The sequence below is a fragment of the Apium graveolens genome, chromosome 9, assembly GCF_009905375.1.
Source record: "Apium graveolens cultivar Ventura chromosome 9, ASM990537v1, whole genome shotgun sequence".
Lineage (NCBI taxonomy): Eukaryota > Viridiplantae > Streptophyta > Magnoliopsida > Apiales > Apiaceae > Apium > Apium graveolens.
The window spans coordinates 106,867,207-106,884,529 of NC_133655.1; the positions used below are offsets into that span (position 1 = coordinate 106,867,207).

Genomic DNA, 17,323 nt, shown 5'->3' on the forward strand with positions numbered 1-17,323 from the left:
ATTTTTCCTTTTACAAATTAAAATTTTAGTTATATATTTTATTCACAAAAATAAAAATTTAAGATTTATAATTTTAACTATGCAGTTAAAATACTGTGGGTAGAAAAGTTAAAAAAATATAAAAAATAATAATAGAGTAGTCATACTAACGGTAAAAACGAATGACCGTAAGAGAAGGAGGGCAGTAGTAAACGTTGACTGTACAAAAAACACACAATTACTTGATTACATAAACATCCTTCCAGTCGCTATCTCCGGAAAATCAATGTAAGCTGTCCCAAAATACTAAATCCTCCGAACCTGTAAGAAAGTGAGAGACATACATAGCATAGCCCTTCTGATTCACTGTAATAATAATCACATCCCCAACATTATTATTATTCTTTATCTATTATTACCATCTTTTTCGTATAATTCACAGCTCTCTTTATTGTAATGGCTGCTCTATCTTCTTAAACCAACTCAACAACACGATGAACCCACAGCTTATTCGTAAGCCACCCCATCGGAAATCGAGAAACGGATTTTCCGGCGCCGGACTTCGGTTAAAGAGAGATGGGGCTCCGTCGGGTAAACGGAGCCGACCCGAGACGCCTTTGCTGAGGTGGAAGGTTGATGATAAGGTTAAACATACGCCTAAGGTTAATGATTCTGATAAATCGGTGACTGAGGTTGGTCGGAAAATTATAAGAGAGAAGCCTGTTTTGATCTCGGCGAGAAAGCTTGCTGCTGGACTTTGGAGATTGCAGGTGCCTGAGATTTCTAGTAGTGCCGCAGGCGATGGAGCCATTAATCATCAATTAGGGTTTCAGGTTTTTTATATTAAAAACTCTATCTTTGATCTTATTTCTTACGATCTTTGATTGTATTATTTATTTACTTTCATTTATGTTTGTTTACTCTACATTTTGGATGTATTAAATGTTATGTATTTAATGTTATTCGGATTGTTGGTTTATTGTGAATATTTATTGTTTCATATCAGGCTATATCGGAGCATGTAGGAGCTGCTGATTATGTTACTCATCATAGTAGCAATCCTTATGTTTCTCATTTGAAGGATCTACCTAGGAGTCCTCACTATACTCCGAAGATTGGGTTTACTCGTGAGGTATTGTTGTATGTTCGTTCCTACGTTATGCACATTCATTGATCTACACTATATAGTTACGTTAACTTGCAAAAGTCTCACCTTTTTTTAGGTAAATTGTGTTGTCATATTTCTTTGATATTTCTAGCTAAGTGGTATACAAGGGAAGTGTACTTTGTTAAAGTGAAACTGTATTGTAGGAATGACGAAATAAGGACAACATCAGGAATACTGAATGCTAACTTCTAGCCCTGGCATGTAACTGTTGCCACTGCTTGTGTTATTTAATGCGGCATGCTAGATTAGTCGACAAAGGGTGGCAAGGCGGGAAGTGCAGTTAACATCATAAAAACATATCTATACACACACACACATTTAAGAAGACACGATAGCGATATTTTCTACCACAATTAACATCAGCGTGACAACTATATGATAGTAATCATTAAACAAAATACATCATTGTTTAGATTGTACCCCCTCTGTTTGTGATTAATTTGTCTTTAAGGTTTATGCACACTTATTAAGAAAGTTTGTTATTACATGACATCCCAGATGTTAATATTAAGTCATTACTAAACTGTAATAATCAATGGTTAAGTTTTAAATATTCAAGATTTTTGGTCAAAGTGTGACTGATATGTCATATTAGTTAAAAATTATATAATTTTAGACAGTATAATTTATTTAGATGCCTTGTTCAGATTTGTTTTTCATTTTTTAAAAATACATATGATAGTAATCATTAAACAAAATACATCACTGTTTAGATTGTACCCACTCTGTTTGTGATTAATTTGTCTTTAAGATTTATGCACACTTATTAAGAAAGTTTGTTATTACATGACATCCCAGATGTTAATATTAAGTCATTACTAAACCGTAATAATCAATGGTTAAGTTTTAAATATTCAAGATTTTTGGTCAAAGTGTGACTGATATGTCATATTAGTTAAAAATTATATAATTTTAGACAGTATAATTTATTTAGATGCCTTGTTCAGATTTGTTTTTCATTTTTTAAAAAAGCGCTATTAATCGGTAGCCTCGACATATCTCCTAATAGAGAGGAGACAAGGGAGACCTCTTTATTAAAATCGTGTTGTCCAAGTAAGACAGTATTGCCTCGCATCACTTCTCAAATAATCAACGCTTTATTCCCTATAGGTTAGGATAAGTTAGCATTTTTTACCTTACTAATTTGATGATGTCAGTTACTGAGTGGGAAAAGTGATACTAATAACACTCTACTTTTCAGAATTTTATGAATTTTATTTGAGTTCTCTTTTGCAGTTAAAAATATAATTCACTGCGATTTGCGACATTTTGGATTAATTTCATTGGCTTCTGAAATAACTTTTGGTCCTTTTATAGGTGGAACATTCGTTAAATAATTCCAATCCTGCAATGGAGGGTGTGACAAAGTGGGATCCTATGTCCTATCAGTCATTAGATGAAGCCCAACGTATATACAGTCATTCGAAGCCTATCTATGAACAGGTAGGTGCTGTTTCTATGGTTTCTGCACTGGAGCTAGAACTTAAGCAGGCTCGCGGTCGAATTTATGAACTTGAGACTGAGCAACGATTGTCAAAGAAGAAAATTGAACAGTTCCTGAAGAAATTGAGTGAGGAAAGGGCTCTCTGGCGAAGCAGAGAACATGAGAAAATTCGGGCAATCATTGATGATATAAAGGGTGATCTGAACAGGGAAAGGAAAAATCGTCAGAGGACTGAAATGGTTAACTCCAAATTGGTCAATGAGTTGGCTGATGCCCAGCTATCGGCAAAAAGATTTATGCAGGATTTTGAAGAAGAGCGGAAGGCCAGGGAACTAATTGAGGAAGTATGTGATGAGCTTGCAAAGGAAATTGGGGAAGACAAGGCTGAAGTGGAAGCACTGAAGAGAGAATCTTTGAATCTGCGGGATGAAGTGGAAGATGAGAGGAAGATGTTGCAGATGGCCGAGGTATGGCGCGAAGAACGAGTGCAGATGAAGTTAATTGATGCAAAGGTGACACTTGAAGAGAAGTTCTCACTGATGAATAAGCTCATTTCCGATCTAGATACATTTCTTAACTTAAAAGGTTCGGTAATTGATATGGAGGAAAAAAGAAAAGCAGAGCAACTTCGACAGGCTGCAGCCTCTGTGAATATCAAGGATATTAGAGAATTTACATATGAGCCATCAAATCCGGAAGATATTTATTCTATCTTTGAAGATGCCAACTTTGGTGAACCAAATGAGAAGGAGATTGAACCTTGTGGTATGTACAGTCCAGCCAGTCATGCTTCAAAAGTTCGCGCTGTTAGTCCCAAGGCCAATAATTTGTATAACAAAGAAAGGATTCAGAAATATTCAAATGCTTCTCCTAGTCAAAATGGAGAATTAGAAGATGATGATAGTGGTTGGGAAACTGTAAGCCATGTTGATGACCGGGGCTCAAGTTATTCGCTTGATGGCAGTGATCCATCTGTCAATAAGATGTACCGGGACAGTAATGTGTCCGGAAGTGGAACTGAATGGGAAGACAATGGAGGTGGGGAGACACCAATTACCGAGATCAGTGAAGTCTGTTCTGAGCCAACTGTGCAACTGAAGAAGGTATCATCCATATCTAGGCTGTGGAGAACAGTGCCAAACAATGTTGAAAACTACAAGACAATCAAGGTAGACGGATTGAGAGGAAGGCTTTTACATGGACGTCTTTCAAACGGGACTGTAACTTCACCAGATCGAGGTTCGGGTAAAGGTGGGCTCAGCCCAACAGATTTAGCGGGGCAGTGGAGTTCACCTGAGTTGGGAAATCCCCACATGAATCGGGGGATTAAAGGTTGCATTGAATGGCCCCGTGGTTCTCAGAAAGATAGTTTAAAAACAAAGCTTCAAGAGGCAAGGATGGAAACCCAAAAAGTTCAGTTGCGTCAAGTCTTAAAGCAGAAGATCTAGGTATAATCTCTCCAAGTGAACCGATAACCAGACTAAGTCAATTTTCTATTACTTGCACATTCAAGTCATTCTTCTTCTGCGCATCAAGAGTACTCAGAGGCTGTTTGGGAGAATCTTGCAAGGGACAAGTGATTAATTTTTTGGAATTTCCATTTACCAGTTCTTCCTCAATAATCACAGGTACAGTTACAGTTTCCCATCAGCCACCAACACCATAAGAATAATGATCTGATTTGAGCAGCTGATTTATTCTATTTATGAGTGTCTAGGGTATTCAGCTTACTCTAGTTACAAGCGAAACCAAAAATATGATGTATTTTGTATTTTTACCATATTTTATTAGTGGAAGGCTGAAATTTCTCAAGCCGCCGTAGCTTGTAACTTTAAGTCTAAGTTATGTTCACTGAATGGAAAGGAACAAAATATTTTCTTTCCCGGACCGACTTCTATGTGACATTTTTGTCTCTGTCTTTTGCTATTTGACTTTGCTATCAAACTTGGGGGATCTTTGTGCTTCTCGAATTATGTCTCTTTATTCTTCTCAATTTTTTGTTTGCCCAATATTGTTGTATATTGTTTAACTGCTGTACATCAAAACATGCTTGTCTATGGTTGGTCTGCAGTTATAAATCTCTGATCCAACTGGATTCCAAACAAACTGCTGAATGAGATATTAAGCATCCTATGCAATAATAGTTCAAAACTGACATGGAGCGAGTCGACTAAGATAAGAACTGAGTCAGGACCCCTGACCTGGCAATAGTTCTGAAGTTGAAGCTGCTTGGCTGCATCTGCCCAAGAAACGAAAATTGCTTTTGGGATAAGTAGAATTATCAAACTTTTAAATTCAAATTCTAACCATGCATTTGGTAAATCAGTAATTTGTACACTATTTCAGAACTTGCAGTTTGATATTAAAATGTAAAACAAGTTAACTTTCTTTTCATAAATTAAGTGGCGTACTTATAAATTAGTTCATCGAACAAGCAATTACTAGCTTTGACAAAGACACCAAATCAATTCAGCAAGGGTTGAAAACAAATGGTAGGATTGGCCACTATTGACACCGAAACGAGTTTTTACAGCGTTTAGAGCTGACGTTGAAAACTATGGACGATTGCAAAGCCTGTTAGCAAGATATATTGCAGTTATCAATTAAGTAGGTGCAAACATATATAAAATCAGATTTTGTTAAAAGAACCAAAACCCTTTTCAAGGCGTAAACTTAAAAACATACAGTACAAAAAAAGTAGGGGTGAGCGCGGTGCGGGCAGTGTGGTTTTTTTCTCAAACCGCAAATCGCGTATGCGGTTTGATCAAATTTCCAAATCGCACCCGCACCATGTACCCTCAAAAACCGCATAAACTACACCACGAAAATGCGGTGCAGTGTGGTGCTGTTCAATGCATTTTACACTTTACAATTTTGAAAAATTTAAATAAAATACAAAACTTAAATTTAAATAAAATACAAAATTTAAATTTAATCAAATTTCAGACTAATATAACACAGTCGCCAATATTATTCAATAATACAAATTAAAAATTATACACGGGAAAGTTTAACTTTTTTAGGAATTCAATTACAAAACAAAAATAACTTATAAATTAGTTAGTTATATTTATTTTAATCAAGAATCTAAGTTATGATTAAAAATAACTAGTGACAACAGTGGTTAATTGTGTTTTATATTTTTGGTAACTAATGCAGCAGAGTAGTCATTTTTCCAAGCCACCGATCTCCCTGTACGAGAGCAAGTAACCAAAGGGAGAAAAATACTTTAAGTCTATCATAACTCTTAAATTATATTAAATGAGTTCCCTATTTATATCATATTAAATATTGCGGTGCGGTTTGAACCGCATTTCAAAAATTTAAAACCACAACCCGCACCGCACCGCGCGGTTTACTAAAAATTCAAACCGCAACCGCACCACGAAAATTAAAAACCGCGTTTTGCGGTGCGGATTGGTGTGGTGCGGGCGGTTTTCTGCTCACCCCTACAACAAAGTATATTCTTACAGCTTTTTCCGTAGGGCAAAGTATATTCTTACAGCTTTTTCCGTAGGGCAAGTTCTTACACTGCACTACATCAATTCAGTAAGTTACACTTATTTGAGTAAAACATACAATTCAATAAAATAAATTTGAAAATTTGAAGACAATTACAAAGGGACCCGTTTTTGCTCCGGTCCTCTCTTTTTGATCTCACTTGTATTCTTGAAAGTTGACATGCCCCGTTGCTTCTGCATGCTGGACAGCTTCCTGTGATCACATGCAGACTTTTGTTTTTAAAAAAAATGCATATAAGAGATATAGAGAACATACAAGTCTAAGAAGGGATTACACGGATAGAAACACATAAAGTTGTATTACAAACCCTTGCAAAAAAAAGTTACAAACCTTTTGACCAACAACTCCAATTTGGCATACTCCACACCGCAAAGTGAAGTTTGAAGTATCGGTGTAAGACCTTTTCCTGACACAAATCGAACATAATAAGCCTATACATAAAACTGTCTAATACAAGTTCTCTCTCAAGAATATGATTATTGCACCAAAAAAGTGTATAAAGAAAATTGTCTCCGATTGTATACAGGAAATTTCATAATTTTTTAAACAAACAAAATCTTAAGATGAAATTGACTACTAAAGTCAATAAGTTCAACTTGGTTTACAATATAGACCAGCAAAACTTCAATTTGTTTGGCATTTAAAAGCTCTAAAGCTTTACAGAATGCACTTAAACTTTGATCACCCGAAACTTGTCAAAAAAAGTTACCATAGCTATAACAAGTAAATAGTAGAAGTGATGACAAATGGTATGAATAACATTCTTAGTACAGTATAAACTTCAGAATTTCACAAAGAAGTTAATAAAATGCATAAAAACAACAAAAAACTATGCCTGTACTTGAAAATTAAAAGCCGTCACTTGTTAATTAAATCCCGAATAATACCTTTGTTGTTCCTTAACAAGATTCTGGGTTAGCCCCTCAACATGCCCAAGTGTTCTATCATTCCTTACAGCAAATATTGTCTGATCGAACTCTTCTGGAGCTCCATCAGATGGAGACATCTATTATTACAAGAAAAAAAACATTAGAGGTATTTCTGGTGAACAAACTTTATGATCTCAATACCAGGCACATAAACCCTTTACTATATTGTATCCTACATACTTTTTTGGTTAGTGCCTAGAAGTTAAAAGGCAATCATATATAACTCTAAAGCATTCAAAACATTAAAAGCTATGTAGCAAGGTGGCTAACCATAATTTCCAAAACAATAGGACTTAAAGCAATAGAAGAAGTTGATGTCCATATTATAATTCATTCATACTACATAGAGTGAAAAAAGATGGAGTTCATACAGCCAAAGCATCATAATGGAGCCCATCATAGATCAGCATGACTCTTTCCTGATAATTCTTCCCCTGTTAAACAATACCCATTAGGAAGGACATGTAGAAACATTCAACAATTTTCCCCAAACAAATGAACTTAATAGCATAATGGCTAACCTGTCCATACAAGTCACATCTAGTGGTTTGGATATCATAAGCTGCAATCTCGCGTCCATAATATTCTGCTAATATCGAAAGCTCAATAGCACCTTCATATAATTAAATAATTAAACTCTGGAAAGATATCAGAATAAACAAAACCAGGTTTGAATAATAAACTTCAACATTACAAATTACTACAAATATGATGTATAAAAGACTCATCAATTCTGATGCAAGTGCAACCACCAATAAAATAAGAGTAGAGGAATACATTTAAGCCTAAGACAATTATTTATAAGACCAGGGCGATTCACCGCAATGGAATCAGTAGGAATATAACTTATTAAGTTATTAGTATTACTTTTTGTAAAATAAATCAAGCAACGATGTATTAGAAGATATATACATTACACATGCATCACATACTACTGTACCACTAGAGGTGAAACACAATGCACTATAAATGACAAGAAACTATTGCACATTGCACACTCCTAGAGCTTAAACAATGCATCTTTTGTGAAAAATTACATGTTTGAGATTCCTGTCCAAAATGGTGCTAAGAATCAGCTAATAATTAACAGAAAACTAAGAGTTCAAGGACTACTGATTGAAGTGAAACGTTAGTTACAAAAAAAGAACCTCACTCTTCGAGAGGTGAGCTTCTCCCAGAATACAACCACAATAATATTTCTCATGGAAAACCCTATGCCCCCTTTCTTACATCTTAAATACTCCCACGACTGAAAACCCCAAAATACCCTCAATGTTATTTTATTATTCCAACTGCACCCTTGGGTCTCTGTCTTTTCTCTGCCTGCGCTTATATGTTAACATAACAAGTGGACTTGCTTCATTCTTAGCATTACCCCCTGCCAGAAGAGTCACCTTGTCCTCAAGGTGAAAATCAGGAAACAATTCTGCTATAGTTTGGAAGGGTTCCCAGGTTGCTTCTATCTCCGGCACTCCCACCCATTTAATCAAAACCTCAGATTCCGTCGAGGATCCTACTGGTGTGTTTCGAATGCCCAGAACTTGTTCCGGATAGCTTTCCAAAACCAGTGCATCTGTAAGGGCAGGTGGCAGTTGAGCGGATGATGGTGCCTGACCTACCACTTGCTTGAGCTGCGAAACATGGAACACTGGGTGAATCTTCGCCTCTGATGGCAGCTTCAGTTTGTAAGCTGCCTTACCTACGCGCTGCAACACCTCGTAGGGTCCATAAAATCTGGCACTTAGCTTGTCAAAAGGTTTTTTAGCTAACGAGTGCTGGCGGTATGGCTGAAGCTTCAAGTACACGTGCTCTCCTACTTCGAATTCTAACTCTCGTCTTGACAGGTCCTCTTGCAATTTCATCCGATGTTGGGCTTTAAGTAGGTTCGCTTTTAAGTCATCTAACATGGCATCCCGTTCCACCAACTGATCCTCAAGGGATGACAGCCCGGTACTACCCTTTACGAACTTCACCAGTTGAGGAGGGTCTCTTCCATATAATGCTTTAAATGGGGTGAATCCCGTAGAACCCTGACTAGAGGTGTTATACCAGTACTCGGCCCACGGTAACCAAGAGACCCATGTCTTCGGTTGTCCCGAAATAAAACACCTTAAGTAAGTCTCAACACACTTGTTGACCACTTCCGTTTGTCCGTCGGACTGGGGGTGGTATGCTGTACTATGACATAGCTTGGTCCCCTGGAGTTTAAATAGTTCCTTCCAGAAAAGAGACATAAAGACCTTGTCCCGGTCCGACACAATGGTAGAGGGAAATCCATGTAGCCGAACGATCTCCTTAATAAAGATATCTGCTACCGATGATGCAGTGAAAGGGTGTTTTAATGGAATAAAATGGGCATATTTTGTTAAACGGTCAACCACCACAAAGATTGCATCAGCCCCTTTCGATTTCGGTAATCCCTCCACAAAATCCATCGAGATATCCTCCCAAGTTTTGTCCGGAACTGGTAGGGGTTGCAACAGTCCAGCGGGTTTCAAGGTAGAAGTTTTTGATTTTTGGCAAACCTGACATGAAAAGACATACGTTGCCACTTGCTTGCGCATCCCTGGCCAATACCAATTTGAAGCAAGGCGCTGATAGGTCTTTAGGTCACCAGAATGACCACCCAAGGGAGAGTCGTGGTAATCTTGAAGAAGGTTGCTGACTAGAGATGAATTTCTTGGAATAACCACCCGACCTTTATACTTTAATATTTCATGGTCGAGATGGTAACCCTTGGGAACTGGATTACCAGCAGTCAAGTCTTGGGTAATCTGTTTGATAAAAGGATCTTGCTGAATAACAGGTTGGATGTCAGTCCATTTAGGCCCACCTGAGGAGACCATTGCTGCCAGTTCAACCAGGCTCGGAAACTCCCTGGATAAAGCATCGGCCACCTTATTTGAGGCCCCCGGTTTATAGTGGATCTCAAAGTCGAAGCCCATTAATTTATCAACCCATCGCTGGTACTCGGCTCCTACCTCTCTTTGCTCCAAAAGGAATTTAAGACTTTGTTGGTCCGTGCGTATGATAAATCTCCTCCCCAGGAGATAATGCCGCCACCTTAACACTGCCAAAACAATGGCCATAAGCTCCTTCTCGTAAATAGATTTATGGCGTGCTCTCAAACCCAATACTTTACTAAAATAGGCCACGGGGTGCCCTTCTTGCAACAACACTGCCCCTAAACCGAACCCTGAAGCATCAGTTTCTATCACAAAACTCAATTTAAAATTTGGCATCACTAAAATTGGGGCTTGTGTCATGGCATGTTTCAGCCTTTCAAACGCCAATGATGCTTCAGGTGTCCAACCAAATTGATCTTTCCTGGTCTGGTCAGTAAGAGGCCTTGCAATGGTAGCATATCCAGCAATGAACTTCCGGTAATATCCGGTCAGCCCTAAAAATCCCTTTAATTCCTTTAAATTTCTGGGCAGTGGCCACATTTCCATTGCCTTAATTTTATCCGGGTCTACTGCCACACCATCAGCGGATATTATGTGGCCCAAATATGCTAGTTGAGGCTGCCCGCTGCCCGAACTCGCATTTTTTCTTGTTGGCATACAACTGATGAGTCTCTAGGGTCTCCAGCACCATATTTAAATGCTCCATGTGTTGCTCTTCTGAGGGGCTATAGACGAGGATATCGTCAAAGAAGACCAAGACAAATTTTCTTAAAAATGGCTTAAAGACCGTGTTCATTAAGGCCTGGAATGTTGCTGGTGCATTCATAAGTCCAAATGGCATTACGAGAAATTCGTAATGCCCTTCATGTGATCGAAAGGCTGTTTTAGGCACATCCTCACTTCGAATCCGAATCTGATGGTAGCCCGATTTTAAGTCGAGTTTTGAAAAAACTTTTGCACCGTGCAGTTCATCGAGCAACTCCTCAATCGCTGGGATAGGATACTTATCAGGAACAGTGGCTTTGTTTAGTGCTCGATAGTCGACACAGAACCGCCACGAACCGTCTTTCTTTCTGACAAGGAGTATTGGGCTCGAAAATGGGCTTTTGGACTCCTGAATTATACCAGCTTGTAACATGTCACGAATTAGCCCTTCTATCTCGTCCTTTTGGGACTGAGGATACCGATAGGGTCGGACGCTGATTGGATTCGTACCATCCTTCAAGGTGATACAATGTTCATGTCCCCGAGAGGGGGGTAAACCTAATGGCATCTGAAACACCTTAGTATGTTGCCTGAGGGTTGCTTCCAAATATTAGGGCACCTCTTTTGGGGTTTCTTCGTTGACTTTTTCCCCCACATTCGCCCCTAAGTGATTACACTCCACCATAAATCCATCCCCCCCTTTTTTTATCGTCCTTATCATTGCTTTAAGTGAAATCATGGTTCTGCCCAGTGCAGGATCCCCTTTGAGAACCACATTATCTTGCCCAAGCTTGAATTTTAGTGTCAATGTCTTCCAATTAGCCGAGACCGTCCCTAACTTCTCTAACCATTGAACGCCCAAAATCAAATCAGAATTCCCCAATTGTAAAGGCAAGTAATTTTCGATCACCGTAATGCCTTGTAACTGAAGTACCACTGCCCTGCACTCACCTTCACCGCGTACATCTGCCCCTGTTCCCAACGACACACCAAAACCTTTCGAAGGGAGCAACGGTAGCCCCAATTTCTCTACCACTTCCAATGAGATGAAATTATGTGTGGCCCCTGGATCCACCATCACCACCACTTTTTGCCCCATAACCTCTCCCAACATTTTCATTGTCTTTGGATTAGTAATCCCAACCACTGAGTTTAAAGAGATTTCCGGTCTCACAGTTTCACACTCCGGTATCTCATCTGTAACTGGCACCCCCTCAAAGATATCACTGATTCCATCACCCCCCTCATCACCATGTAACAAAATCACACTAAGCTCCCTATTTTTACAACGGTGACCTGCTGACCACTTCTCATCACACCGAAAACACTCTCCTTTCGCCCTCTTTGCCTGTAACTCCTTATCTGACAACTTTCTAACAGCCCCAATTGGTTTTGCAACAGGAAAAGTACTACTGGTATGTGTCGGTGTCATTGAAGGAGAAGAAGAAGTGTGTGATACAATAGAAGATGTGCGTGTAGAAGGACTGACAGACATGTTTTGGCTCTTAAACGACGAAAAATTAGAGCTACCTAAGTGAGATGACATAAAGGATCCAGCCCGTTTCACATTTGGTCCAGCCCGTAATTTCTCTTCCACTTTGACAGAGAGATCCATGGCATGATCCAGACTTCGAGGTCCAAGTAACCGAACTTCTGCCTTTACATCATCTTTTAACCCAGCAAGGTACTGACCCTTAGCAATTTCCTCAGGAATGCTCCCCAGTGGCGCCATAAGTTCAATAAAACGTCACCGATACTCAACCACGTCCGTTGTCTGGTAGTGGTCAAGCCACTGTTCATGTAAACTTCCTGCTGAAGTAGGGCGAAATTGACGAAGGAGCATGCCCTTAAGTTCTTCCCAACGGTGAATAGGTCGCCTCTCATGCTCCCACTGGTACCACAACAACGCGTCCCCATCGAGAGATACTACCGCTGCCTCCACCTGTTCTTCCTCTGTCAATCGGTAGAACTTGAAGTACCGCTCTGCCCGTAAAATCCATCCATCTGGATTAACTCCTTCAAATGTGGGTAAATCCAATTTTTTAAATCGCCAATTAGGCCCCCCTGTATGAATCTGAGAAGAATTTCCCCCAATTTCCAGCCCTCGACCCGACCCGTTTGCACCTCCACGACCCGACCCGATCCCATCATCCACAAACCTACCCGACCCGACTCCAGACCCTCCTTCCTCATCCACAAACGACCTCAGTCGTCCTTGCCCAAATCGAAACTCCGGAGAAGGTTTCACTACTTCCCCTTGCAATGTCTCCGTTGGTTTGAAAGAGGTGAGAGTCGAACGAATCTCCTCTTGAAATTTTTCCTGCTCCCCCTTCAATAAATTCATAAATACATCTTGTTTCTCTCTCGACCTCGCAATTCTGTCCTCCAATCTTTGAGATGTTTGCTCGAGTGAGTTTGTGAGTTGGGTGATTAGGGATTTCTGCATCTCCTGTGCTGCAGCTTGAACTGAGACAGCAATTTGCTCCGCCATAGTGGTACGCAGATCCCCCAGCCCTTGTTCCAACATTTCTATGCGATGTTGATTCGTTGGTGGTGTGCCCATGTCTGTCCCGTGAGTGAATCGATGCGGCTCTGATACCACTTTGCTATGAATCAGCTAATAATTAACAGAAAACTAAGAGTTCAAGGTAGCGAAATACTGATTGAAGTGAAACGTTAGTTACAAAAAAAGAACCTCACTCTTCGAGAGGTGAGCTTCTCCCAGAATACAACCACAATAATATTTCTCATGGAAAACCCTATGCCCCCTTTCTTACATCTTAAATACTCCCACGACTGAAAACCCCAAAATACCCTCAATGTTATTTTATTATTCCAACTGCACCCTTGGGTCTCTGTCTTTTCTCTGCCTGCGCTTATATGTTAACATAACAAGTGGACTTGCTTCATTCTTAGCAAATGGTTACTGATCATTACAAATTTATACAAAACAGTACACTTAAAATAGCAATGATATAATACACTTATAACAAAAATCTAAACTTGTACATTTCTTATTTAAATTTGCATGTACCTATATAACTGCAGTTTCAAGCTCTTATTATTACTTGAGACAAAAAACAAGGTAAGCAATATTGATAAAAATGACAGCATGCTAAACATGGGGAAGGGTGGTATCAAATTAATATAGAAAAACATTAATATTAGGGAGAGTTGTTGAGTTGCAATATGATCTCGATCTGCAACTAAGTGATCATAATAACATGACTCAAAGAAATCTAGAAGAGTAAAGGAAAACATAATGCACCGGTAGACAATCATTGAAGGTATATAACAACACCTACCTCCCCATTTCTCTGAATTTAGGATCCAAGCACAATACTCTTCATTCGGCTTTCCAAGGAAAGCTTCAGAATATTTTTTGGGATCACTTGCTACTGTTGCAGCTATGACCTAAGACATAAAAGATTTCTAAATTTAAAAGGGAGAAAAAATTTGTATATGGTAAGAATATAAAGAGAGCAGAAATGTGTAAAGAATGCTCAAATGTAGTAAAACATTAAATGGCGGAAATCTCCTAAAAAATATAATTTTACAAAGGATTTTGACACGGAATAATGAATGGAAATAGAGTTGATAATTGTGGAGTGCTCAAGCAGTGGAAAAAGTGCTAAATGCTATAGGCCGTGAGTTCAATACAACTTCCCATTCAATTATACTTTGAAATATATTAACTTTAATGAAAAAAGGAAGCAGAAATGGGTAATAGATCTTCACGAGGTGCACACAATTATAATGGGGAAAACTCTCAAGACAATCATGAAGGACTCATAAAGGGAACTACACAATCATGTCAAGTACTATTATTTACTGAGCAGCTTTGAGCAAGATAATTTTTTGCTAAATTATCTGCAGAGCATTTTCAGAATATAAAAGGCCTATCCATAAAGTAATTTCAGTTCTTCTAGCCAACTTAAAGAAAGGTTCTGACTTGCGACTATACTTTTCCATGATAAGTTTCAGAACAAATGCAATGCAACAAGTTAATAAAATATTATATCGCACTGCACATAGATATCTAATCAATCGGTTATATGAATCAACCGATTGAGGATCATTGAATATTTAATAGATATCAAATACATTTGACAGGCCAATATATTAGGACTGAACTCATCACATTTTTAAATGATATGCACAATCTTGTGAGATTTAATGTGGTAAGATGACAGATATAAGACATAAGATATTGTTGAGTAGAAGTGGTACAAATTGTGACCTGCCTCAACTCCAGAGCTTTATGTTTGTCATGTTCCATAATATAGCTGCATATATCATATCAAACAATCGACTCAGAGGTGAAAACTTAACTAATGTATGTAGACTAAAGTATATGTATAGTCTGCAAATAAACTAGAAATTATCAATTTTGGGATTATAACCAGGAAAGAGAATTAGCAAAAGAACAAGGCTTGGCAAGAAGAGGCTTACCCAACGGCATTGAAGAGGCAACTGTTGTCTGAAGGAATCACTCTTCTTACTATAGTACCTTCCATTTCCTATAATGTGTGCGTAAACTGAAACAGGCATGGATTGATTTGATAGCTGTTAGCTCCAACATACGTATCTTGATGATTGAAGAGAAAGAAATGAAAACAGAACTCTAAGGCTATATTTATTTACAAAGATTATATTCCTGGGATGATTAATATTGTGCACTCATTTCACAACACTTAAACCTGTACAATAGTCAGATAGACCAGTGCTGTTAAAGGCGCACCGAGGCGCACGAGGCGCAGCGACGCGCACCATTAGCGCATAATTCTTACCGAGGCGCAGCGCCTTCAATGATGTGCGCGCCTAGACCCCTGAGGCGAGAGGCGCAGCGAGGCAAGAGGCGCAACAGGATGCAAATTCATGTGTCGGATTTCTAGTTTTAAAAAAGATTAGGATTCTTAACAAAATGGATGCAAAATTGAACACGGGTGCGAGACTCGGCATGTAAGCATAACAGGTTAAGCTTTATACAATCTTAATTCCATTGTTCATTTCTAAAACTAGTTTCTACTAAATCGTATAGACTTAATAACAAAATATGTCAAATTCATAGCATATAACCAAAAGGATAACATAGAAACTAGTCATCCAACAACCTTGCTCTCAATAAACAAGTTATATCGCAATTATAGCTACAATAAAGTAAATTGAAGGGTCCAGTTTCAATACGAAGAATCCGATTCACATCCTATACCCTGTGTAATGTCCTATCAAATTCCAGGACTAAATCTTACCACCATTTCGTTAATTTAATTATATAAAAAGTAGAATTAAAATCTTCAAGATTCAAACTTGGCCTAATCAAAATCATACAAGATGGGCTAATAATAAAAAGTAATAGGAAACCAATTTGAAACTGAACATAGCAAGATACATACAAAAACCAAAATATACAAACCAAAAGCAAAACGAAACAGAGCAACCCCACTAACAAGAAATCAAAATTGGTGAACAAAATCAAGAAAAGTTTCTAATATATAAATTTGAATAATTGAGGGTGGAGTGAAAGTTACTTGCATTTAAATTTGATTAAAAACATTAAAAAATGAATACAACGCTGTGAAATTATGCAAGATCTATATATACATGATTATGATTAGATGTATGAGATGTTATACCCGTTTGTGCTTTTGTTAATCTTGCGCAGGAAGATGTATGAATACTGGCTTGCTTTCTTTTGTTTCTAACTGCCCCTGCTTGCTTTTAAATACTTTCTAGTTAGCTCTATCTCTGTGTTGGCCTTAATTATCATTTCATCGCAAATTATATTTTAAATTGTCATTTTTTAAAATAATAGCCTATATGTACTGAAGTTCGCGTAGGATTTTTTTTTTTAAAATCTAAAACGTAACTTCGTGAACCGTTTAAATTACAGGGAACAATTAAAACGCAGGATTGTAACCCGTTTTTTCTAAATAATAAATACGTAAAACGATACATAATAAACCGTTATACTGATATTTTATTAAAATAAAATAAAGAACATAAACGATATGTTATGCAACGTTATTGAGATTAGACTTTTTTTTTAATATTTGGCATCAAAACGCTACATGATGCAGTGTTTTGGCATCAAAACACTACATGATGTAGTACACTACATCATGTAGCGTACACTGTGTAGCCTTTTGACCTCAAAACTGGAAACACTTTTCATTAGCGTTTTACACATATTATTTTTTTAAATTCAAAAAAAAATGTTAAATCCTAAATTAATAAAAGAATATTTTATATTATTTCTAAAACCCAAAACGGAATTGGTAAACCATAAAATCTTAAAAATTATTAAATTAAATGTGTTTTTATTCAATTTTTTAATATTTTTAAAACTCAAAAAGGGATTATTGAACCCTAAAAAATTAAAAATTATTAAATTATGGTACATCTTTAAATTTAAAAATATTAATTTAAAAATAATTGTTAAAAATTTAACATTAAGTGATATTTCCGGTTTCAAAAGATACACAATAAAAAGTTTAAAAAATTAAAAAAAAAACAAAGTAACACACACGACGCTTGATAGTCTAGTGTGTGGGGGTAAATATTAAAAAAAAAAACGATTCACGAATTGGCGTTTTGGTTGGATATGTTCCGTTTTGAAATGACATTTTGGGTCTTAATTTTCCATAGTGACATTTTGGGTATTTTATAC

At 37.6% G+C, this 17,323-nt stretch overlaps 2 protein-coding genes across 2 annotated transcripts; one reads left to right on the forward strand and one right to left on the reverse strand.

Moving 5' to 3' along the window:
• Positions 1-244: 244 nt before the first annotated feature.
• On the forward strand, positions 245-4,478 carry LOC141683934 (uncharacterized). The gene is made up of 3 exons (XM_074488744.1): positions 245-812; positions 986-1,111; positions 2,465-4,478. The coding sequence occupies exons 1-3, from the start codon at positions 474-476 to the stop codon at positions 4,037-4,039; spliced, it is 2,040 nt and encodes a 679-aa protein (XP_074344845.1). The 5' UTR covers positions 245-473; the 3' UTR covers positions 4,040-4,478.
• Positions 4,479-6,041: 1,563 nt separating this feature from the next.
• LOC141684028 (OVARIAN TUMOR DOMAIN-containing deubiquitinating enzyme 2) lies at positions 6,042-16,428 on the reverse strand. Its single transcript, XM_074488855.1, has 9 exons — positions 16,290-16,428; positions 15,106-15,191; positions 14,894-14,939; positions 13,959-14,067; positions 7,564-7,655; positions 7,414-7,476; positions 7,001-7,119; positions 6,444-6,519; positions 6,042-6,305 (listed from the first exon to the last, which is right to left on the reverse strand). Exons 2-9 carry the CDS (start codon positions 15,168-15,170, stop codon positions 6,249-6,251), a joined length of 627 nt encoding a protein of 208 aa, XP_074344956.1. The 5' UTR covers positions 15,171-15,191; positions 16,290-16,428; the 3' UTR covers positions 6,042-6,248.
• Positions 16,429-17,323: the final 895 nt, after the last annotated feature.